Source organism: Lepisosteus oculatus, chromosome 2 (genome assembly GCF_040954835.1).
Source record: "Lepisosteus oculatus isolate fLepOcu1 chromosome 2, fLepOcu1.hap2, whole genome shotgun sequence".
NCBI classification, from domain to species: Eukaryota; Metazoa; Chordata; class Actinopteri; order Semionotiformes; family Lepisosteidae; genus Lepisosteus; species Lepisosteus oculatus.
Genome location: NC_090697.1, coordinates 50,723,170 through 50,748,797, shown reverse-complemented (window position 1 = coordinate 50,748,797; position 25,628 = coordinate 50,723,170). Strand labels below are relative to the sequence as shown.

Sequence of the window (25,628 nt, the reverse complement as noted above, 5' to 3'; positions counted from 1 at the left end):
GATGCATAAACACTGACATTAGCCACAGCAAGAGGGGTCTGCAGATCTGCAGATATTACTCTAGGGTTCTTTGTGACTTCCTTGATGATTTCTTTTGATTGTGGCATGACCTGTTTCCAGTGATCTGTATGGTAAAGACCTACTGTAACTCATCTTTTCTCCCTCTAATGTTGGATGGGGATGCCCGAACTCCCAAACTCAGTCCTTATTTATTGGTACCCCATTATTAAATCACCTGCTTCTAAATACCCACTGCCAAGTAAGCAAAGAGGTTAACTTATTTCACACTGAGTACAGTGATTCTTAATCATTCATTTTTCTATACCATGGCATCTGAGAAAAAACCCACAGGATTGGTAAATATAAACATTTTTGTTTTTTTAAGTAAAGGCTGATTTTTTTTAGTAACCAAGGGTGTCATGGTAAGTTGTAATTCATAGGTTTATATTGGAAAACACAAAGTTTTCTCAGTACTGTAATCAGAGATAATGAAGCTCAGACACATTAGATTGAATGGTAGGCTCCTTGGATCCAGCAACGATGGTGAGGCTTAAAAACAGGTAACATGCACTGTGACCGCCTCAAGATGTAAAAAGCAGTGAAGATCGCCTTTGATACCTTTAGCCACATCTTGTATTTTGGATAAACAGTTCAGTACAGACCATCGTCAATAATCAATCTGAATAAATATCTACCAAAGTCAAAGTCTTGCAGAGGAATCCTACTCCGTTGGGCTCCTGAGCAAGGCCCTTAACCCCAACTGCTCCGGGGGTGCTGTACAATGGCTGACCCTGCGCTCTGACCCCAAGCTTCTCTCTCCCCGTCTGTGTGCCTGTGTGTCTCATGGACAGCAAGCTGGGATATGAGAAAAGACAAATTCCTAATGCAAGAAATTGTATGTGGCTAATAAAGTGATTATCTTATGTTTTCCCCAAACAGTTTAAAAAGAGGCTAAGCAACATAAATCTGCTTATGGTTTTGAACACAAAATTGTCAGGAAAAGGATTGGTATTAGATGGATTTGCATTTTAATGTTGCATTGCTAAAACAATCAACAACACATTTCCTTAGAATAGAGGAAAAAAGAGAAAAGATAGTACAGCCTTCTCCTAATATCTAATGCTAGACAAGGATGCAATTTTGAACAAAAAACAGCCTTGATTATTTGATCATTGAACACCTGTTTCATGTTTTTTTAAATCAAAATGTGATTTTATGAAAAAAGTGAAAAGAGGAATTTTAGCCTTAAAATAACATGGTATATTTTGTCAATATGGTTACCCATAAGATATGTTACGTAACTATAGCTCTTCTGTCACTACCAGGATTCGATTACTGTTGGTCACAGGTTCAGAAAAGATGAGTTCCAAGACAATAGCAAACTCCGCTGCACACAAAATGGTCTAATACAGTAGAATTCTGCACTGCCATGTGTAACCTCTTCACAACATTGAGTCTCAATATGTACTGTATAGTATAGTCTAATAGGAGATAATAAGGTCAAATTCTGATAACTCTACTGTCCAGAAAATTAGTCCAGAGTGGAAACATTTTAAAAATAGAGTAGACCTTAAGTTACCTTGTAGTGGGTATTGACCATGGTGCACTGAAAATGTACAAAGTGCGTTATATTGATGATATGAACGTGTCAGTACATCAGATGTATCCCACAAGGCAGGACATAGAAGCTAAAACGTTTTTCTTTCCATTACAACAATACATTGTTATGAAGTTTTTAGAATTCCAGATTTTCTTTTTGTGGAAAAGAAAATGTATTTGCCTTAAAGTAAAACCAAACTAGTATTCAGAACACATCACCTTTTATTATGCTTTTGTGTTTTTTGCCTCCAATAATTACATTTTCTAAGCACTGAACACTAGACCATTAGAAAACATTCTCTTTAGTTGAGATACAGTATTTGCATCTTAATTTTATATTATAGCAAAAGCAAAACTATAGAGCCTTACATTAGAACTTTCCTAAAATTTACATACATACAAAATTAAGTGTTTACAATACAGATGTAAAAAAAAAGTGCAACAAAGTCCATATCTCAGTGGATATAACTCTTACAATCCCTGCCTGTGAAATAAAGGGGAACAAAGTAAAAGTAAAATTGTGAGAAAAAAAACTAATCAATACTTCATTGTTCTTTTGTTCAACATTTTATGCGCATATCTGGCCTATATTGAGTTATGTAATTGATTTTTTGTTAGGTATTTTGAAGCCAATATAAAATTTGAGACACTAAAATAGCTTGACAGCATGGGCAATTGTACAGTGCTTGAAAGCAGTTTCTAAAATATTTTTGAACATTCACAGTAGATGCAAAAAACAATACACAAATCTTTATCAAGCTTGTAAAAACAGATGACCTTGAAAATAAATATGTTTACATTCAAATCACAGGTTGCCTGCTGAATTTATTTTTCATAGGTGGTTAATGCAAAAGAGAGCTAGTTTTCAATTTTACAAATAAATAGAAAGGTCATGTCCTAAAAAGAAAAAATTGCCAAGCTATTTCAGTAAAAAAAAAATCTACACAAAAGTAAAATATACACAGTACATACTAAATAAATTTACATTCTTGGTGTGTATACAGGAAAAGATGACATTTGTTTTAGTAATGAAAGCATTTAATTTGCCGTTGTTCTTCTTATGAATCTCATACCATATATAAGTTGATAGTAGGCCAGTGCAGGACACAAAACTCTAAGGTACGCATACAAGCTAGTGCAGCTCTGACACCACGTGCTAGTAAATGTATCCACAATCACATCTACCACATACCCTAGTGTGTTTATACACGTGATGGGAGTGATTGTGAATACATAGGTAAATATACTGGACAATACATTCCTAGTGTATGTATGTGATTCTTAGTCAAGGTTCTTCATTACTAATATATATTTTGATAATGCACTGCTGATTAAATTAAACAAAAATAGTGCAATGCGATTTTATTAATCCAATATTTTTAACAAGAAATTTTCGAGTACTGCATCCAATTAATCATAACTCTGGTTGTACTCCTTAATCAGCACTACTTACCTTCCTTTAAAATGCTATTTAATTATCAGTCACATACTGTAATTGAAGGCATCTATATTGCTTTATTTTGTATTATATCCAAAATTACATAACAGTTTTGTAATTAATTGCACAACAATATATCAATATTTGAATTTCAGGAATAAAGGTAATACAAAATCTATGACCTTGATTATTCAAGAGAGTGTACCTCCAAATTGGTCCTTGAAAATTGACTTCAATGTCAGAAATGGATAGTACTTTTTATTTGTGGTCACTAGTATTTGAGGAGTGTTGTCTTGGGAAAATAAATAATTTAAAACTTAAATACGTCAGCCAGTTAAAAAATTACATATTGCTATCTGAAAATCCGTAACAGACGAAAGTACTCATTAAACATCTTATTACATAGATCCTACTCAAGTCTCGAGTGTGTGGTCCCTCCTAAAAATTAATAAAACAGATATTTTAGCTTTCCAAAAAAAATGGCCTGTTACAAATTGCTCAGTTTGTTGATGACAGACTGGTTTCAATATATATAAATGCATTTCACACACAGTTTTGAAATAAATAGATATTGTTGCGAGTCTCTTTGTAATAAAAATGTACACCATCCCTTTAAAACTGCCTATTTTTAAAATGTGATCATCTAGAAATTAAATTAACATTTTCTATGAAGCAAAAACTACTTGAATACATTAGAAATCCAGAGATAGTTATAATTTCTAATAGCAAGAAACTATGTTTGCACTTGAAGGTTTTAGATTTTAAATATATGCGTGCATTATTCTTTTGACATTTTTAATAGGCTAATATTCCTTGCTGTAGGTAATTAGGCTAACTACATAGTATCTTACAGGCTATAGCTATACTACACGTTTTCAAGATACTTAAAATAACTGATCTATGCTTCTTAAAATGGATTTTCTAAAATCAGTAGCTCCGCACTGTTTATATACAGCTGTACTCTGTAATGCAGGCAACAACTGTGTTATTGGAAATTAAAGCAAAAACATTTATATTGATTCCCAGACCAATCCTTCAAAATGGTTTTGGTTTAGTGAAGACCAGTTCTAGCAAGTATAGTTCAAATATACAGTAAGTAATCCAATGAAATCTAATTTATTAGACACTGCATTGGATATTTTTCAGGAGTTTATAGAAATACAGTACTTGGGACATTTTTAAGTAATGTGTGTTTTTGTTTTTAATGTAGATTAATAATTTTGTAAACTTTGACCCTTCATATATAAAATCAGAAGGTTTGCCAATTTTCAGTTACAATCTAATGCTCTAGGAAGTATTTTTGAATTTCTCTGTTCTTTTGGTGGAACTACTGCTTATTTTATCTTCATTTAATACACCAATTTATAGATTTCCTGTTCAAAGCAAGTACATGAATGCTCTTTTCTCTTACTGCACATAATTGAGAAAAGCTTTCTGGAATTTTCCTTACTCTTTTGATGTGAGAAAATAATTTGTTTTTTTACAAAAATAGGGTATTGTCAATATATAACAGAGGTACAGTATGCTGCCTCAAAGGAGAACTGTGCATGTTTACACAGTGAATTAATTCAGTTTCCCTGTTCTATATTTTGCAAAGACACATGAGAACATCTAAACATAGTCATACAGAAAATTACTATTGACTTAAGCAGTTTCTGTAAAGCAGCAGTCAGAATTAAAATCCCTTTTCATTCTTAGCCCATGGTTACAGTCAGGACTGGACTTGTCTGAACAATTCAAATACGGTAACTTTATTGGTTCGTAAGCCACAAACAAGCAGTATCTTTGATCTTTATTAAGCTTTCTTAAATATACATAGACAAGCATTTATTTTTTATACATGTACATACGTTTTTTAAGTTATTGTCAGACCTTAAATTATATGCTGTCTAACAAGGATTACAGTACTACCTGCGGTGTCAGATCACCACACAAATGTGCATTATACCTGTTTGCACAAGCAACTGTAGATACCAGCATTAAAAAGAGGCTCAAGCAAAACTGCTGGAGCTGAGACACTGAAATTTTTCTCTCAGGGACTGTACAATATTCTGCTGGTTTGCAGGAGGCACACTCCAAAGGTAATCATTCAGTTTGTCGTGATCTGCGAGGGCAGCCAACGAGACAACAGGGCTCATGGTGCCATGACAAGACTTCACAGGGGTGCAGGGCAAGCTGAGTGACTGTGTCAGGCCCCTGTTGAAGTGCTCTTGGGCCGATGGTGTTGAGGCGGCTTGTTTTGTGCTTTGTTCCGTAACTGAGGCCTGATCTTCATCATCAGATTTGATTTCAACGTAGTCTTCATCATCTTCATCCCCGGTGTCCTTAAAATTGGCAAAGTAGTTCTGTGTGGCAATGTGAGCATTCAGGGGGGAGTTCCTGTTCACTACCAAAACCTGCTGGGAGTCCTGAAGTATCATGTCCGACCGGCTTTCTGGCTTCTGATCAGAAGAACTGTGCTGATGTCCCGACTGGGCAGAATGCTCGGTTCTGTGAGGTGAAGGTAGTCCACAGTTGTTTTCCCCTAATGAATTTCGGTTGGAGGCAACCCGATTCCTTTCTTTTGGATACCGACTGCCAGCGATTTCTATAGTTTTGTTGTTCATTTTGACTGAGGATGAGGACTGGCATCTGTTGTAAGAAAGTGGCTTGGCAGATTCTGGCCGCCGCCCCAAAGAGTTGTAAATGTGCTCCTGGCTAAAGTTTTCCTTGTTGGGCTGGTTCACAAAGGCACTCCATCTCTGGGCTGGGGGACACGGGGGTGTAGCAGATTTCAGAGCTGGGACAGAGCAGGCAGGAGACAGCTTCCATTGTGGAGCCGACATCTGATTCTCCCCTTTGAAGTCTGTTTCATTTGGCCAAGAAACAAAGTCCGCCAGCTCCCCGTTACTGTAGGTGGAGTTCAGCCAGTCCTCGCTGAGTCGGGAGTTGTCAGAATCCAGCTGAGAGCAGTGTTGCAGGGGGGACTGCTGTTCTACAAAGGACTCACCTACGTGGCTACGTGTGGCCTTCTGCGTGCAGGATGGGGTCTCTCTGAACATGATCTGCTCATACAGCTGAGAGTATTCTGCAATCCTGGCACCTGAGTGTGAAGAAAGTCATTATCCAGATCAGAAGGATTTAAATGGCTGCATAAGTGCTGAACAAAAATGACCAGTATTTTCCATTTCTAAGTTCTAAAATATTAAATATTATACATATTAACATAACATAAAATCATAATAAACTATTATATAGTTTTGTTGAATAAAAAATGCATGCACATTTAAAAAAAAAGTATTTTAAACTTGAAAGCTCAAGTGGAAGCACCAGTGGTGGCAGAACACATCTGAACCATTAAGACTTTTCAAAGGCAACTGTTCTAAGGCTGTATTTCTGTATTACTTAACTAATCACTGGGTTAGTATGTAAAGTGTTTTATACAGAAGTCCATAGCCTGTGAGAATCGATAGGGTATTGGATGAAAGAAGAGCAGGATGCTTGGAAAGCAAGCTGAAGGTTGTTCACCACAGCTTTCAAATTAGCGACACCAAAGGTTAGGATCACAAAACGAATCCACTGTAGCTCATGAGTGAGCCTCTCCCTGCCTCTCTCCCAAAGTAACCACTACCGAGCATCTGCATCTCAGCCTGGGCCTGTCTGTTTTTATATCATCAGGAGTGCGCACTGTTCAGTGTTGGCAGTGTAAGGAATGACGGTCTGGAGGTAGCTTTACAGGCTCACTGACAGTTTTGTTTCCCATTTCATTACAGTGGGGTGTGTTTATCACAGAGGCAGAGAGAGAAAGTGCAGACATCTGCTTGATGCAGAGGTGGGAATCATGCTGTTGTTTCAACTGATTCTATAAGATTCTGATCACAACTGTTGTTCTTTTAGTTGATCACTGTTATTTAAATTAACATAAAGGCAATGCATAAGTACTTTGATTATTATATAAGGGAGGGCTATTTTAATATATGCATACTATATACTGTAGTACATTATAGGGGTGGACTTGGTTATATGTGAATCTGGCTATTCATGACAGTGCTCTGCACCAAATCCTTGCAAATGTCGAGACACATCTGTATATAATTTGTACACCATCAAAGGTTATATGTATTGTTTGTCTGCTAGATAAAAAATAGTTGATATACACTCAAACCTACACACTAAATGCGGCAACCACATAGGTACGCAAGTTTGTGTTCACATTAGTAATTGGATATGAAGATGGCACAACACCTTACAATTGTATCTACACACAGGAGGGACTTACCTATGGCAGCTCCTCCCTGTTTCTTTTCTTCCAGTATTGCTGCAAGGTCTTTCGGTTTTGCTTTCTGTCTTCCAGGTCCATGCTCGTGCTCTGGGCTTCTCATTTTGAGAAGCTGGTTGGCTTTCTTTATCTTCTGGCTGTATTGCCTTGCCATCAGAAACACCCTATTCTTTGTTTTATCTACAATATCACCTGACAAATCTATGCTTTCTGAACTGGAATGAGCGAGGATGCTGTTGCTGGAAAGCAGGGGGTTCTCCAGATTTCCCGTGTCATTTGAGAAGCTCTTGCCGAGACCAAAGACAGACCTTTCTCTGTGGCTGTCCCCTTCCTCAGATCTAAAGCTGCCACTGCTGAGCCTTGCTAACTTGCTTTTAACAGCCTTGACGGTGCCAACAGTCTCTGTGAAGGAAAACGACGTTTGATGCTCAGTGTTTTCCGTGGTCTCCCGTCTGTGAAAAGCAGGCACTTTACCAGAATGCGTCTCCTGAGCATCTTGCCTGTTAACAGGGAAGGCAGCGGGGAGACATTCTGGTTTCTTCTCGTTCTTTTTAATGTAGTTCTCCAGATCATTCCATATCTCGTCAACTTGTTCTGACATCTTGTCTGCAGCCGACCTGTGGGAGAAGGAGTCCGAATTGGAAGAGCTGTCCACCCAACCGGAATAATCAGGCTCTGCAGGCACGCGGTGGTCCGATGCATCCTCTTCACTGAACTGAAGACTTTCTTCAGAAATGAACCTGCCTAGACTGTCACAGCCAGCAAAATCCGTTTCAAACGCCAACAAGCTGTCCCTTTTACCTGCTTTGGCATAATTCTTGTTGTGTTGTTGTGGAACCTGATCAGAGAAACCTATAGTGTCATAAATGTTCTCTTCAACTATTTTTAGCTCACATTTCCCAAAAGAAACAAGATCCTCAGAACAGGATTTGTTGGTGCCCAGCAGAGGAGATTGGTCTTTCCTTTCTGCAACAGCTGGACTTGCCTGTCGTTCTTTAGGGCGCACGTTTGAACTTGTTCTCTCTTCAGCTGTTCCTTGTGAAGTACGGACACAGTCTTGGTCCCTTCGGATAAGACCCATCGATTTCAAGTCTTCATAGCTGATGTTGTCATACACATTTTCTATGTCGTCAATGGTCAGCTGCTCTGCAGAATCCGAACCAGAAATATTGCTGGACGTCTCTTCTATTTGCAAGCTATTGGGTTGGTGGGTTTGTCTGTTACGGTCCCTTGAAACAGGAGCCTTAAAACTCGAAGTTTTCTCTCCGACACTGCTGGCTCTTCTGATGACTTTTCCGCTGGCCTTGGGTGACTGTTGTTGCAGCTGCTCAACATGCCAGCTGCACGGCCTTCCAGAACCTCGACTCCCTTCCTTGATTCGGGACACCCGTGGATAAGGAGCAGCAACGGACGGCATGAACATCTGGTAGATGTCCTCCTCTTCTTCGGCCTGCAGAGTGGGCTGCCGACTTGGAAACAGCGCCTGTCTGATCTGGTGATCTGCCCAGATGTTCCTGATGGTGTGATCGCCACCTAGAATAGTGTCTAGGTGGGAGCTCCGGGCTGTGTTAGGTTGTCTGATTTTTGGGTGAGACAAGTTGCCAACACAGCTTGCGCCATTTGGTAAAGACCCTTCAGCGGCCTGCAGAAAGCAAATCAACAAAATGAATACAGTTTCACAGTTTTGCTGCATGCACTTAAATACATCATCTAAACATTTTTTTAATAACTATCATGTTAAATAAGCTGTTCTTTTAACTGATTAACTGTAATTTGAACTTGCCACAAGATGCATGTATTTTACATCACATAGTTAATGCTCATCAAGAGTTCAATGCAATTCCAACATTTAAACATCAATTACAATTTTCAATGACTAAATTTCAACATCTGTCAGGGTGGAGGAACCCAGTTGCTTGGTACTCAATTACCTGAGAGTCTTGTGCACCTGCAGTAATACTTCTTCGTTTTTCAACATTCTCTGAAGCTTGGCTGTTAAGCCTTTTCCGAGCACCTTTCATTTGGATTTTGAAATTCAGCCCCATACTCTTCAGACAAGAAAAAACATGGAAAGAAATTATTGCTTCACATCTAAGATAACCAAATACATTTCAAAAAAGAAATTTAAAAACTGCTGTCCCGTTTCTGGGAATCAAACTGAGGACAAATTAGAGCTGTGATATAAATTAATTTAAACTGATTATAAAAATTCTCAACTTAAAATTTGACAGATTGTCACATAATAAATGCAAAATACAAGCCTCTTCCCATGTTTATTATACACTACAACAAAATGCACCTTAGATACTGTATGGTTCAAATTACCATCAAAGTTTAATGTTTAAATGAATTTTCATGACAGATCGGTAGCATGTAATCATGATAACTTAACCATTCAAGTCTTTTGACTTGAGTGGTAAGAGAACATCGCTATTCTTAAAGTATTTGAAATAAGGAATCCAAAAGCCCCAACCTTTATTTATTACACAATGCTGTGTTCTCTTTTATCAAACAAGACCCTCCTAAGGCACTAATGAGAATCAAGGCTGTTTGACTAATAGTGAATCTTCTTTCAGCATCTTATGGAAGTTCAATGATAAATATAAACTGAAAGAAAAAAACTAAATACAAATCGTGTAATCTTCTTCAATGTTATTTTCGTAAAGCCAGTGGGAATTCCAGAATCCGATATGCTGAGCTGTTCAACATTAGTCTAGAACACGATGCTTTATCACATTATTTAGAACAAACAGAGGAGACTCACTCTAACTTTTAGATTTCGGTCCTTATTTTTGTTTAATTACCTTCATTTTCCTTTGAGCCATGCAATGGAAACAACATGCTATACAATCTTTTAAAAAAAAGGGAGTAAATGTGTTTTAACATTTCCATATCTCCTTGAGTGACTGCACTCACCAGATCAGTCTCATCTTCGTCCTCTGCATCAGCCAGCTCTCCTGCTTGCATGTGCAAACTCTCCTCAGTGTCACTGGTTGGGTCCAGGGAATCCTGGGATTTACTGGCCAGATCCCTGTGAGCTTTTGTCCTGCTGGAGCTCAGCTGCCCCTCGCTCAAGTCCAGCTTGCCAGCCTGGGACAGGAGAGATCCTTCCATGCTGATTCTCTGAGAAAATAATACAGACATTCTCTGATTAAATAAAATATTTATAGTGAGAGATCATGCTTCATATTTAGTCAAAATAGTGAATACATAAATCTATATGGATATAAAAATTAATACAAAAAAGAAACAACATGCAGTATATAAGTACATATTGCATTGTAAGTACTTCAAACACTGTCAAGAGCCATTTTGAAAAATGCTTAGTGCATCTCAGTAAGTTCTTATTTTATTTTGATTAAACAAAACTAGATTTGTCAGCAATTCTAACCAGAAAATGAGGTGGTCAAACAATGTCGGAAAGATCAAAATTGCCATTTGGCCTTTTATCTTTTCTATTGAGTAATTCCAGGTCTTACTTACCTTTTGCACATCTGGATCTGCATGGGGGAAGAAAGGAGAAACACAAGGTTTAAGATTACAATGTTCTTAAAATTTAAAAAAACATGTCTACGTTTTACAGGTGAGGACTTGTCTGAGACCTACCATTTTGCTTTGAAGTTCTTAGCAGTCTTGCAGAGGGTTCTGATAAAAAAAAAAGATAATGGATTTAGAGAGCAGAAATATAACATTTTGGTAATTAAGGACATGTGATGGTATACAAACTTTGTAGACTCTTATAACAATTTGATCTCTTACATCTTATTTTTTCAGAAAGACAATGTCACAGGTACAGATTCAATTTTTCCAATCACGGTATAAAATGTCACACATAATGAATAAAAGGCGAAAAGCCAAGGTAGCATCACAAGAAAACAGGCTTTTCAGATTGTTCAGCTTCTTGGAAAAAGAAGATGATTGAAAAAGAATCATGTTTCACCTTTACTTCATCAGTATAATTAATCACTGCTCACCTGACTTCCTTCTCACCCTGCGAGGAGTAGTGCCGTCTTTTGAGTGCGAAGCAGCTTTCCTTTCACCCTCAGGGCTATAATGGAATCCAGGGTGATCTGTACAGGACAAAAGACAAAATCCTTTAACCAGTTTTAACAATAAAATAATTTTTAATTCTACAGACACAATATGTTTTAGCAGCATGTTGCTGTAAGGCTTGAGTGTATTGTTAAATAGAAATGGCTGGATATTTGGAAGATTCAACCATGGAAAGTGTGACAGTTTGTATTGCAGTTCATGAATGATACCTTGTGGTGTCTTACAACAGGTTAATGTGCTTAAGGTGCTTGCATATTTAGTTCTATGATAAGTTCTATTATCAAATAAAACTTTGATAAATATTCCCTTTTATCACAAGATTGATTTACAATCTTTTAGGTTGCAGTTGTGGTCTAACAAACCGGGTGAGTATTGAATCATTCTACTACATTAAATAGTGAAGTTAATTCTTAAAAATCTTCTTTATCACAGAGAGTGAAACTTTGCAATGAACATTTCAGAGGTCCAGTTATTTTTCTTTTGTAAACAAGTAATTTTCAGATTAATAGGACAATAAATGATACTTACACACAGCATCCATCTCTAAAATGGCTTGCTTAGCCTGTAGAAATGAAAAACTCAGATGAAAGATAGCTCAGTTTATAAAGTCTGGATACTTAACAGTTCAGGATTTCCTTAATCCTCAACATTCACAATACTTTAACAATGTATATCGTATGATGTAGAAGTTAATATTCTTATGTCTTAAGACTTAAACATTTAACGATACAGATCTATTAAATTAATACTTTTTGTTCTAAGTAAGTCATTCATTTTCACAACAACATTATGCTTTTAAGTGGAACTGGTAGACAATCAGGACTGTGTATGAGTGATGTACAACTGCCACATGTATATGTCTATGGCTGTATATGGCTGTGGTTTTTTTTGGGGGGGAGGTAGTATTCAGATGAGAAGGGTTTAACAGCAAAACACATTTTTGTTGCATTTTCTTTTGAGAATTTACTTCTTAATCTAAATTAAAAGATTATGACAATTCTTCCTTTCTTAGCAGTACTCCACTTAAATGTCCTACAATTCTGGCAAACTTGGCATCTTGAATTTAAAATATTTTCTTCACTAGATGGCGCCTGAGTACCACATTTTGCAATCTGGAAATAGGGCCATGATGAAGCATACGATAAAAAAAATCCAATAGAAGCTTATGTTTTAAAAACACGACTATACAATTTGTAGATGCCCCACATCAAAGAATAAGATGTTTTTAATCCAGTTTTTTACAGGTGTAGATCTATTCATTACACTTTGTAATAGAGAACATTTATATGAGCAATGTGCTGAGCGCAACAAACAATACAATACATAAATGTAACTTAAGTCTGATGAATGTGATCTGACCTTGGCTGGAATTTTAGCTGGGTGGTTTTCAAGTATTAGTCTTTTTAAGTGAAGAATCCACAGTCTTTTGTCCTGCTGGGATTTTGCCTTTAGGGGGAAAAAAGAGGTTTAAACATGTTGTGGATATTATAAATTCATTAGTTCTGACCATTTTAATTAAAACAAAATATTCTGTTTGTAGATATATCTGTCGGAACCTAAACATTTTAACCCTGCAGAAATAAATCAACAAGCAAAGCTCTGTTGTAGCAAAAATTAAAACAAAAAACCCAATATAATTAGCAGTATACATTAATTCCATTAAAAAATTAATTTTAACATTAATAAAACACTGGCTTAAGTTTTTCTTATTTCAGAGTGTTACGTGTTTTTGACAAAGTTAAACAAACATTCATGTCAATATCGGTGTTGGATGTTTATTTTTCATGCTGTAATCTGTCTTAACAATGACGATGTTTTCTCAATTTACCCCTATCTTTTCATTCATTTCTTCAGATGGATAACAAGAGCCACCAGTTAAAATGAGCCCAGATTTGACTGGGTCACAGTTCAGCTGTCCATCAACAGCAACTGCAAGTTCAGCTATGTTTGCTTATTGTATGGGTGGCTGGGCATCCTAAATTACACTTCTTCACCCTCCAGGAGAGCAGCAACCACTCTCAATCAGGAGAGAAGACCACTGCACATAACTCAGACTCAATCAGCTCCAGTTTACAGTATTGAAAAAATTATTGAAAATGGTGCCACAAAATCACATGGTGTTTGCGGATATATAATTCAGTTTTTTACATTTTTTGTCCGTTTAGTGGTGTTCAGGTGAATAAGGGGTTACAATTTGCCATTCTGCTGCATTCGGCTCATAAACTTTAAGAACCTAATGAAGCAAACATTATTTCTACTCACTGCATCCACTCCAATTATCAGTGACTCAATGTAAATGACACTTAAAAAAACCCAAACAAATCATAACTGGTGAGAGTACCTGCACAGTGTGTTGAAGTTTTGGATTCTTGTAATGGAAGACACTAAAGCTCAGAGGTTCCTTTGGTATGACTTCGACCAGCATCAGATTACAACACTGTCAAAAAAAAAAACGGAGACATCTGAGAAACGGCAAAAAAGTTACTCCTGTAAAACTACTTCTTAATCCCTTTGTATAAATAATGTACCCTCAGGTCTATTTCCCTCAGATTGCAGCATTTCCATCCATTTTCATTTATTCCACAAACCATTAAGTCTCAATCCAAAGTATGGAAAGCAATCTGCTAGATTAAACTACATTGTTCACACACTGCTTACCAAGATGTGGGCCTTGTACGTGTAGGATTCTTCCCTTTTCTTTGTAATAAGCAGTAGTTTATCAAAAAGAAACAAAGTGCGCTCATTCTTGGCACGCTGGATGCGGAACGTTCCCTCTAGAACCAGCTCCCCATAGCTGATCAAGTCTGGGCCTTTCCAATTGGTGAGTAAACTTTGAATCTCCTGTAAAAGAAACACGTTGATGAATACCTCCATGCACTGCCACCCTTCCAAAGCACATTCCAGCACAGGCTCGGCAGATAAAAGAATCAGTCCATGCTGTTATTGTTGGTGCAGTGAGGACTGAATTATTGCTAAATGATGATAATTGAACCATTTGAAATCAGTAACTGGCTTTTTCAATACATTTGGCCACCTTGGTTTGGTTATCTATGACAGTATAAAATACAGGGGAACTTGCCTGTAACCTCACAGCATGCTCGTGTTTTCTCTTCATATCATTGATGTGCCATGCAACTCTCTGCATAGTGTCAATGGCATCCAGTACCACATCATAGGCCTCTGTGTCCTTATCCAAGTGGTTTGCGATCTCCTGCAGGGACAAGAGAGCGTTGTAAAATTACTATAATGGGAGAGGCCGGCTCTGGTCCTGGAAAGACCCAATCCAACAGGTTTTATGAGTCACCTTAAACCACCAAATTGTAGACACTGTGATGTCTGATCAAATGTAGCAGCTGACTTTTCTCAGTAAACTAGAAATGACCATCTGTGGCCCTTAAAAGTTTAATTTTAATTTACCTCTGAACTACTTAATTGAACAAAACACCAGCTTAATAGGTTATAATGATATGATTCCAAACATTGTTCGGTTTCAGTTCTCCTGAACCAGATCTGTACCTTATACATTCCTTTTGCTACAGAAATATGGGTAGAGTTTCCCTCCGTCTCTCTGATATGCTGAGGTTTTTTGTTACATCTTTGCTTACTGCTTGGACTACTGCATTGCTGTATGTACTAGACTCCCCACACTTCAGCTGGCACAAATTGCAGGAGCCAGAATTCCAGTGGGTATCAGTTTGCATGAACATGAACATTTTGTCCTACTCTGGGGTGGCATGGTGATTACCATTGCTGCCTCACAGCTCTAGGGTACTGGGTTCAATTTCCAGGCTACGGTAGCTTCTGTTTTAGCATGTTCTCCCCACGGTGTCCACTCCAGGGTCTAGCTCTTCTTTATACATATGCCTGTAGGATAGGCTCCGGGTTGCCTAAACCATTACCAGGAAAAAGCAGTTTTCTGATAATGAACCAATGTTTTATTCTGGATTGATATCAGCAGAACCATATCAGGAATACATTATTCTAATAACCTGAGGCTTTTACAACCACCAGGATCTTGTATGTAACTCACGAGTGCAATACCTGGGACATGTTCCTTTAGTTAGGGACCCCTACTGTACGTTCTCCTAGTTCACTGTACAATTACCGACACTTTACAATTACGAATTGTTTTTTAATTACACAAAAATTCTGTTAGGGTTATTCTTTAAAGAAACTCCCTGTGTAAAGGTCAGAGTACTGACATGAAGGAGGAGATGGTACTTCAGGATCCTCTGGACTGGCTTGAGCAGGTAGGATCCCAGCGGGAGGGAGTGCTTCAGCGATTCCTGTCGCTCCCGGAAGAACTTGGCCAGAGCTTTGTTCCTCATGCATTCTGTCAGCACAGCCACTGATCTGAAAACACCAAAGACAATCTGCACATTTAGCTCTATCTTCAAAAATATTGGAGATGAAATAAGACCTTGATATCCACTACCAGTGATAGGAAAAAGTTAAACCAGCATGAGGTCTGACCTATTTTCTGTCAGAGCAGATTTATACTGCAATATGATATAATACTTTAAAAGATAAGGAAATGGAAATTGACCATGCTGTAAAACAAGCTGAAAAATATGGCCTTTTGAGTTGCTCTAAGGGTTATTCACACCGAAAAGTGAGAAAGGGAAAAAAAAATCTTCACGCACTTTTCTATAACTAAGTAGCACACCATTTTGGAGATGTAGCTCTTGGAATATGAACCCTGGTGTTTTTTGAAGGCTCTGCAGCAAAATCCACCAAATTCCACTGTTTATATGCTTGATCAGCTCTGGACAGGGCAGCCATTGTTAAGAGGCAACATAACCTAGGCAAGTGAAACTCTTTTGTAAGAGCATTATTATGTGCTATTCAGTGGGTTTCATTATATCATCCCACTGGAAAAGACAGGGTGTGTGGATGGGGGAGAGGTGCCTGCAATGATTTGACTGACACTCTCAGAACTGTCAACTGATTCTCCAGCAGGGATCATATAACCCTGCCTGGGGTCATTGCTGTGCAAAGAGCAATTTGTCAAGGGAAAGGAAACAGAAGTTCTTTTTTCTGCAGAAAACCCAGAAATTACTCAAGGTTTCAAAACGTTCATTGAAAACAAAAGGTTTTGTACTGACATTAACAGACCTGGTTTCCTATATAGAAAAAAAGACCCCAACTCAAGATTAATATCATAGAAAGCAAATAATTACTCTTGCAGTCTCATTTCTAAAGATAAAAATAGGGTCAGATTGCTGAACACTCTCTCACGTCTCTCTCATTTCACTTTAAAGGGCCAAAATGTGGGAACAATGTTTTACACTACTCATCTAATCCAAAAGGAAAAATTACCTGTATTATGATTAAACTATAGTGAGTTTTTAATGCCAAGTAGATCATAACTCTATCCATAAAATGATATGAAAATGAACAGTTTTAAGAAAGACAAAGATTCATGGATACAGCACAATTTCTTTAAGACCAGTGCTTACATATTGCAAAGACAAGTTAAACTTTGTAAAATATTTTAGAGCTCCAAGCCAGAAGCACACAAAAATGATCAAGAAGTCCCTTGCATTGAGCCCAAAGCTTTAACTCATTTTCATCATCGACAAAAGTTAGAATCTTCAATGCAAACTTTGGAAAAACAACATTTACACAGATTTTCATATTTAGTGCCTGCATGAAAATGTGATTAGCATAAGTTTCTAAGCACAAATAGGATGCTACAGGCACTCCTTTGGAGTGCACTCATTTTATTCCTTTAGCTCAGGAATGCAAACAAAAAAACTCCATCAGAATATTATCGGCAGTCTAATGTTTAGAGGCCCTTAATTCAGTGTTCTTGTATTGCTGTTACACAACATTAAGTAGATTGATGCACCAAGATATGTTTAAAATATTTAAAGTCTTTGCTCTGTCTCCAACATATTCTGAAGTAAAAACATCATCTTGAATTGCAAGTGGTATCTAGAGGTCAGGCACAGGAGCTTTACAAGACAACATTTTTAAAAAAAACAAGCAATAGTTTATCTTACCTTGGGTAGTTGGTACAGTATTGAGTGTATATGTGGAACTCTTCACTCTATATAAAAAAAACAACAAATAGTAGTTAAAGGATAATGCTGTATTTACAATTTGCTCCTTTGCTAGATATAACCCTCCACTTCTCAACAGATATAGTGTGGCGCCCAGCATGGGGTGAATCCCTGCAACAATGACTTCTGTAGCTCCTATGGCCGGCATGCTCTTTAAATTTCTTAGGTACAGGTATGAAAATACATTGCCGTAATCAACCATGGAGTGTTAACAAGCCCCTTAGTAATACCTAGTAAATGTTGAGACTAACTGGGGCCCCTTAGTAATACCTAGTAAATGTTGAGACTAACTGGCTACAGGGAATAAACACATATTTCAAGAAAGTGGAGAAGTGTTGGCTAGGCTGAACTGTGCATACATTAGTGTAAAAACGTTAATTAATTCAGAGAAGAAATATGGTTGCTTATTATTTGAAAAAGATCTGTATAGTTTGGGAAACATTTGCAAACCATACATTAAGCTTTAACTAGACAAGTGAAACACATTTCTTGAGCAGAAGTGTCCAAAGATGTTTGTAATTGTATACTGTATGTCTTAAATAGCTGATGTGTGGTGAGTGTTCTGGCACGCTATGGCTGCCGTCGCATCATCCAGGTGGATGCTGCACATTGGTGGTGGTGGAGGGGAGACCCCATTACCTGTAAAGCGCTATATTAGTGTAAGCAATTATTATTAAATCACAGAGCAAAGTCAGAAATACAGATTTTAAATGTCACAGCAGTGTTGTCACCATTAAGTAAACAGACATCGGGGGATGATTGGAAATACATGACATGTGAAGTCAAGGTGTCTGTTTCTTAAAACCCGGGCGATAAACTTTGTCTATATAGAGGAGGAAGAAAAACCAAGACCTCCCACAGTAATTGACTCTCCATGCTAAGATAAGATCACTTTATTGGCCATATACAATTTCTTGTATTAGAAATTTGTTTTTTCGCATACCCCAGTTTGCTCTCCATTAAACACACAGACATGGAGAGAAGCTTGGGGTCAGATCACAGGGTCAGCCATTTATACGGCGCCCCTGGAGCAGCTGGGGCTAAGGGCCTTGCTCAGGGGCCCAACAGAGTAGGATTCCTCTGCCAGCCACGGGATACGAACTGGCAACCTTCCAGCCACAGAGCCACCGCTCCTCCCCATGATAGTGAGCCATAGTTATTTGTTCTTAAACATCTGGAAGAGCTTGCAAACTCTAAGGATGAGCTTTCATGCAGCACATGTCTGGTTTCCACTGTAACAGTGAAGGTGATGAAAGAGTGTGTGGACATGGGATAATGGACAATCTTTTGAGCTGTATGTCGTTCCAGATAGAAACTATAGGTCATGTCAAGGGCCAATAAGCAATTAGAAGGTCAAGCCATGCATGCAATCAGCTGAATTCATTGAAGCACAATAACAGCAAATTAGCCACAGTCCCACTCCCTTAAAATACAGACTATTTTATTATTTAATACCCTGCACCATTTGAGTTGAAAGGAAAAAAATCTAGCTTTGAAAAATTCAATAAATCAAAAATAATTCCCACTTGCAACGATTTCATGTAAGTCATTTTTTTATAATCACAGGACAAACAAAGAACATCATTCTACTTGCCAGTTATTGTGCTGACAGATTTTTATTTTTTTAGGTGCACACCCAGTATTATCAGTTAATGTTGGGTACCTGTTATATCAAAGCATACTGTACTCCTTAGAGAGACATGGTGAGCATGACTGTGCCAGCACCCATGACTAAAAACAGCTGAAGATAAGTCAAGGGATAGCTGAAGACATTACAGTGAGTAATTACCTGCTTAAGCAGATAATGTTATGTTCTTATGTATAATTGAGGATGCAGATACAGAACATGGAAAAACAAAATCTAATTTTTAGTGCTTGTGAAGTTTCTGTTTTTTCTTATACCAGGGAGAGTCAGTAAATAATGAAAACTATAAACGCCATCTTGGATTTATATTTTTCTTTTTACACAATGACTTGCTGTACATCTTAAACAAGTCTTAAACCCCAATTGGAAATACAGGCTCTAGTGTGATAGCACTCCTGTATATTATCAGTTAAGGATTACAAGCACCAAAGACTTCTTCAACTATGTTTTAGATTGTTGCCTAAAAAGCCTAAAAAGCCTCTGAAAGTTGCCTGCTGTACAATTTTTAAAACAAATGAAATAAAAGACATTAGGCAGGTCATGCACGCTTGAATACAAAGCAAAACATCAGTAAGATGACAAGGCTTGAATCTGAGATTTCAGCCTCTTCTCTAAGAACGTGAAAGAAAGGCAGTTAGAAGCCCAACTGAGTTCCCACCAGCACCGCCTCAAATATGCCACAAAGTACAAGAAGAGGACAGAAAATGACACATGGAATCCCTGTGGCTTATTAAATTAGTTTCTGAGTCCTCTTCCCTCCTCTCATTAAGAGCTTAGGAGAGGCGCCTAGGGATTCTCGCACATTGCTGCTTACGCTAAAAATACTTTGGAAACACCTGTTAAATAATTTCTGAATTCAGTGAAAGGTGAGCATCTTCTCATCCATGTTTGTCATGAAATATAAACACTTTGGTGTTAATACCTACGTGTTGAGAGAATTGCTTTAATTACATGTGAATTATAGTGGAACAGTATGCTGGAGTGATGCAAAGCTCTGCCTCACCTTGGCCCTAGTGAATGAAGTAGTACTAAAAATGGAGGGAAAACTGCAGAGTGATGAATCTATTAATCAGATGAAGAAATTATATCTAATCAACCGGAGAAAATACAAGAAAAACCTTGAACATCACAAACTTCAGCACGGAACAGATTATCATATTGTAAACACAAAGCCAGGTAAATAAAAACTCTTTGCCCATATTTATACCATAATAGGCATTGTAATATTTTTCATGAAAACCGGGGCAAGTTTATCCTGCCACAAGTTACCTGTTGTGTCTCAGGTCCAATCAAAACTTTGACCCATCTAATAATCCCAAGATAAAACAAATAGCACTTAACTGTGCCGTTTTTGTCGAGGCTTTTTATTTCTCACTAACTGAAACCCCCAATGGAAATAATGGGCCTGTTAATTGTAAGTAGAAAGTGGTTTGATTCATTGTGGATCCTTTCCTGGAGATTTTACTGGAGTGTGAAAAACGTTTTGAGGATATCAAAGGTTAAGCAGTGAAAAACCATCACATTATATCTGCTTTACTGAGCTTCTCACAGAGCAGGGCATTTTTTCTTTTGAGGTCACTAAAACCAAGTTTCATGTTTTTGGGCTTAAGCAGTTTGGAAATCTCTCTTTATATTGGCTGGGTTTTAAAAAAACACTTAACAAGATGGTGACATTAGGACATGCTCCTCATTCTAAAATACTTTACATGGTCTATGGAATACAAGTGGTGAACTGGCTATTTCTAACTGCAAGCAACACCTCACAGAAAAAAAGTAACTATAAAAGGTCTGTTGTTTAGTCAAAAGTTTTCCATAGAATATATATAATTTTGTGGAAACATTTCTTTCTTATACATTAATACAAATTAAACTATTAAAAAGACCTCAAGACAAAAATCAAATTTCTGCTTCAGTGGCTAGGATAAGCTTTACAAGATTTATAGCTTTGAAACATTTGCCAAAAAGTCTAACTTCTACTCACCATCATTCACATCACTTCTACAGATGCTCTAACAGCAGGTACTTCACAACCGAGAACAAATTATGATCTGCATGAGGACCAAACCCCCATAAGACAGCTAGCTGGCAGCCAGTATTATAATTTGTGTCTGATTACAGCTGTGCTACAATGTTCCAGTCTTGTTCCTGAAGATTAATTCAATTGGACATGTTGGGCTGACAAACTGATAAAGTGCATTCCACATTACTCAGACTTTATCGAGCTTCACCTGCCCTGATACAAGACATCGGTGATTCAGAACCAATATAATTCATTAAGCAACAACCAATTCAAAGGTTAAGCTTATTTAAACGATAACATTAAGTGCTTCTTTAATAAGTGCGAGAAGAATCAGAAACAAAATGCATGAGTCAGAAGGAACACATAAGCTGGTAATTATTAATGTGACTGGAATCACAGACACATGGCTAATGAAGTCCAATACTGATGAATATCTGTGGGTATACAGTGTTCTGGAGACAGGCTACAATGGAAGAATGGCGGTTGCTGTGCTACACATCAGAAAGAGTACTCAAGCTCAGGAACGTAGCCTAAAGGAACCAAACAACATAAATATCTTTAGCAGAGCATTAGGGGTATGCTACAATGTTTACTTTCTTGTCCAGTTTGTCAGAGCACCTACAAGAAGGAATAAGTCTATTGATTTACACTTTTCAAACAATCAAGGCAGAATGAGGAAGTAAACAGTGTTGAAAAAACTATTAGGGAACTGATCATCATATGTTATGATCTGAAGTATACTGAAGTATAGGTCCAAGTGAAATGTTTACAATTTCAATTTGCATGCAGACTGTGAAGGAATAAGATCGCTCTTTAAGAGAAGTAAAGTGGGAGAAGATACCATATAGAATCAGCTAAGAATGGATAGCAACAGTTTAAAGACATTTTGTTTGTAGAGAACAGATGTATCCAAAGACTGAGTAAATCAAAGTCAGGAACACAAATGCAGCACAAAAGATTTAATAAAATAAAAGAATATAAGGGGACAGAAGCACTTGGTGAAATGATTTGAAAAGAAAAGTACCACAGAGTACCACAGAGATCTGTATGAGGAGCACTGCTCTTCCAAATATCTAGATAGAGGTATAGTTGACAAACGAATTGAGTGTGTAGATAATGCCAAATTAGGCAACTTACCAAAACTGTAGAAGCAACAAATTAAATTTGGAAAAATTAGATAAACTTTCACACTGGGCAAACACAATGTTTAATGTAGATGAATGCAGGATTTTGAAAAACATAACTATAGATTAAGAAAGGGAAATGAGTTTGAAGAAAGTAATACTGTGTTTATAACATTTATATCTTCTAGACATGTGGGAAAGCCATAAAAAGCAGTTTTACATAGCTAAAAGCATAAAATTTAAACCAAGTGAATGATAAATTATACAATTCTGCAGTCATAACACATTAGGAATACTGTGTAATTTTGGTCACCACATTATAAAAGCATTATTGCTGATCTGGAATCAGTCCAAAAAAAGAGCAATCGTATACATTACAGACCTTAAGGAAATGTCCTACACTGACAGTCTGAAAGAACTGAACCTTTTTTTTTTCTTGAACAGACAAGTATCCAAATTCCTGGGGATTTAAAATGTCAACCCAATGGACATCTACAGAATAAACAGTGAAATGTAAACCAGAGGACACGAGTGGAAACTAAAGGAAAATACACTTAAAAATGAGAAAAAGTAGCACTGTTTTACACAGTTTATCCACCCACATCTAAATGTATGGAAGCCCGTTTCCACCAGGGAGTAAAAAAAATGTGCTATGGTATCTCACAATTGCGACTTTGCACCTCAGAATTGCGACTTCATATCTCAGAACTTTTGCGACTTCGAAATGGCCCACATTTCATTGTCTGTCCTTTTGTTATGGATTCGGGTTCTAGGGCTTGTGTCCTCGCTGCTCATACCCTAGTTCAAGCCTCACTGCATTGGCTCGAACCCAGGTCTTGCTAATTCTATTAGAAATTTAAAGAATCAAAAGGCAAGACATACAATGGAAATATGTAAAAAGTATAAGTTTCAGCTTCTATAACTGTGAATTCCTCTGGGTTTTATGTGTCTATTTCTGTATCTGTATCTGTGTCTATTTCTGTATCTGTATCTGTATCGACAAGAGTAGAGGTGTAACCCCAGCGTCCTGGCCAAATTTCCCATTGGTCCTTACCAATCATGGCTTCCTAATAATCCCCCTCTATGAATTGGCTACATTACTCTGCTCTCCTCCCCACTGATAGCTGAAGTGTGGTGAGTGTTCTGGCGCACTATGGCTGCCGTTGCATCATCCAGGTGGATGCTGCACATTGCTGGTGGTGGAGGGGAGTCCCCATTACCTGTAAAGCGCTTTGAGTGGAGTGTCCAGAGAAGCGCTATATAAGTGTAAGCAATTATTATTATTATATTATCTTTTTTCATATTCTGTCTCCTTTTTTGTATTTCTGGTGTTTAAAAACTTTCTAAAAAAGCCCACCGTCAACTATTCCATCGGGTACTATGAAAGCCTCCCTGGGGGAAATGGGATTCCATAAAAGCTTGTGTAATTAATTTGATTTTTAACACGGCACTGTACAAGACAAGTCTTCAGGCCTATAGATCCTATGATCTTGTACAATTTAGGAATATACAGTAGTGTAACGGAACTGCCAACATACAGGTTTTTACGATCCCTTGCGCATAACAGGGATGTTGGCTGGCAGGGTTAAAGGAGGTCTTCTTTAGATCAGCTGGCAAAACCTGGGTTTGAGCCAATGTAGTGAGGGACGAACTACAGTGGGAGCGGCGAGGGCACAAGCCCTAGAACCCAAATTTGTTACAATAACAAGAGGACAGACAATGAAATGTGATATAAAGTTGTCATTCTGAGATATGAAGTTGCAATTCTGAGATACCATAGCGTGTTTTTTTTTACTCCCTGGTGGAAACGGGCTTCCATTTTAATGGGCTAAAAGGCCTGTTTTCATGTGTAAGTTTTCTTATTTTCAAATGTTAAAAATGGAAGTTTTTAACCCAAGCGACAGGCAATTTGCCCTTAAGGTATTGTAAAGTTTGATTCTGAATGAGGAATTGAGAAGAACAAGACAATCAGTGGGAACCTTCTGACCTTTCAACTATAGTTGTTTGGCATTCACTTATTAAATGATCTTTGCTGGTTTTAAAAAATGTTCTCAAGACACTGGTAACATCAAGGAAAGTTCTGCTGTTCAATGCACCAGTTTGGGCCAAACAACGTACTGGGGTCATGAGATGTCTTTTAAATTACTTCACTTTCTGTTATTTGAAATACTGATTTCCAAACACAATCCTACCAAAAAGTAATCTACATTATTAATCTAGGGATTCTCAGACACACCTGCCATAAACTGTATTTTAAGAATTCCACGAATGCTGACCTGTAACTTTTTAAAAACAGCTGTTTAATGCACAGAAGCCTATGGTCTAAGCATACAATAAAACAATCATTAAATATGATGCAGTGTTCTTCAAGGCCTGTATAATTGCATCCAAAAATACCCTTGCTCAAATAGTAATTAGTTTGTGGACCTTTGCAGCGGGAGCTAAGATATGTATTTATTATTCTGTAAGGATTCTTTGTTTAGAAACCAGCTGTTAAATTCAGGGAAGGCAAGTCAAACAAGCTCTGACAGGCAAGAGACAGGTTAATGAGAAACTTGCAGAGGAGAACCACGTGGTCCATAACCCTTACCTTTGCAACAAAGCACTCTGCTATCGCCACAGGGTCGGCATTGCAGTTCTCCAAGTCCTGAAGCAGGTCACTGCAATTCAGATTGAAGCAGAGTAGGTTCACAACAAGAACACGATTTTGGGGGGTGAACACATTCTTCAATAAAGGCAACATGGTAGTCACAGAAACTCTAACTGCACTACAGTATATTTCTTTTCAATTATCCCATAAAACACATTATCTACATAATGTATTTCCTGGCTGCTATCAGGTGTCTGTTTCAATCCCACCTGAACTGTACGTGTAAAGTGAGCAAGACAAATGTTTTTGGAACAACATATCATGTAATGTACATGTCTCCTGATCCCCAAGTTAATGTGGTAAAGAATGTCAGCAACTAGTCTGCTTTACAGTGGGAATTATTTAAGCAAAGAATTTTGCTTAAAATCTGAGCAATGTGACAATGGTGGTTGTGACACCACTTGTCATTCCCATTTAAATCATTCAGTGACTGTAATTTGAATTTTGAAATTTGAAAAAAAAACCAATAAATCAGGATTAAAAAAACATTTGTTCAGACACAAATATACAGACTGAAAAAATGAGAATTTTACTTTTGTAATAACAGCTGTGGTACACTGTATCTAACATAGACTAAGAAATAAATGGAAGAAATAAAGAAATAAAATAAGAAATTAAAATAAATAAACAATACCAGTATTAATCAGGGTACTATCTGTTTCTTTTTGCTTAGAAAACATGCAGTAAAAAAGGAAAAAGGTTTCCATAAAACTATATCTTCACATTGTAGGAAATTCAGACCTTTCCAAAAAGAATCAAACAATTCATGCAAAATC

The 25,628-nt window shown here is 37.4% G+C and overlaps 1 protein-coding gene across 3 annotated transcripts in view; it reads right to left on the bottom strand.

Moving 5' to 3' along the window:
• Positions 1 to 1,803: 1,803 nt before the first annotated feature.
• Positions 1,804 to 25,628, bottom strand: part of LOC102689302 (pleckstrin homology domain-containing family G member 1) — a 112,688-nt gene continuing 88,863 nt past the window's right edge. For all 3 annotated transcript variants that reach the window (XM_015348813.2, XM_015348823.2, XM_006625882.3), the window contains exons 4-18: positions 24,793 to 24,862; positions 17,354 to 17,400; positions 15,551 to 15,701; positions 14,428 to 14,559; positions 14,007 to 14,189; positions 13,690 to 13,785; positions 12,708 to 12,794; positions 11,877 to 11,910; positions 11,270 to 11,365; positions 10,902 to 10,940; positions 10,779 to 10,795; positions 10,212 to 10,418; positions 9,227 to 9,343; positions 7,296 to 8,937; positions 1,804 to 6,119 (exon numbers count right to left, since the gene is read on the bottom strand). In XM_015348813.2, the coding sequence (XP_015204299.2) occupies positions 5,029 to 6,119; positions 7,296 to 8,937; positions 9,227 to 9,343; positions 10,212 to 10,418; positions 10,779 to 10,795; positions 10,902 to 10,940; positions 11,270 to 11,365; positions 11,877 to 11,910; positions 12,708 to 12,794; positions 13,690 to 13,785; positions 14,007 to 14,189; positions 14,428 to 14,559; positions 15,551 to 15,701; positions 17,354 to 17,400; positions 24,793 to 24,862 (4,009 nt within the window). In that variant the 3' untranslated portion in view covers positions 1,804 to 5,028. The remainder of the gene's footprint in view (positions 6,120 to 7,295; positions 8,938 to 9,226; positions 9,344 to 10,211; positions 10,419 to 10,778; positions 10,796 to 10,901; positions 10,941 to 11,269; positions 11,366 to 11,876; positions 11,911 to 12,707; positions 12,795 to 13,689; positions 13,786 to 14,006; positions 14,190 to 14,427; positions 14,560 to 15,550; positions 15,702 to 17,353; positions 17,401 to 24,792; positions 24,863 to 25,628) is intronic.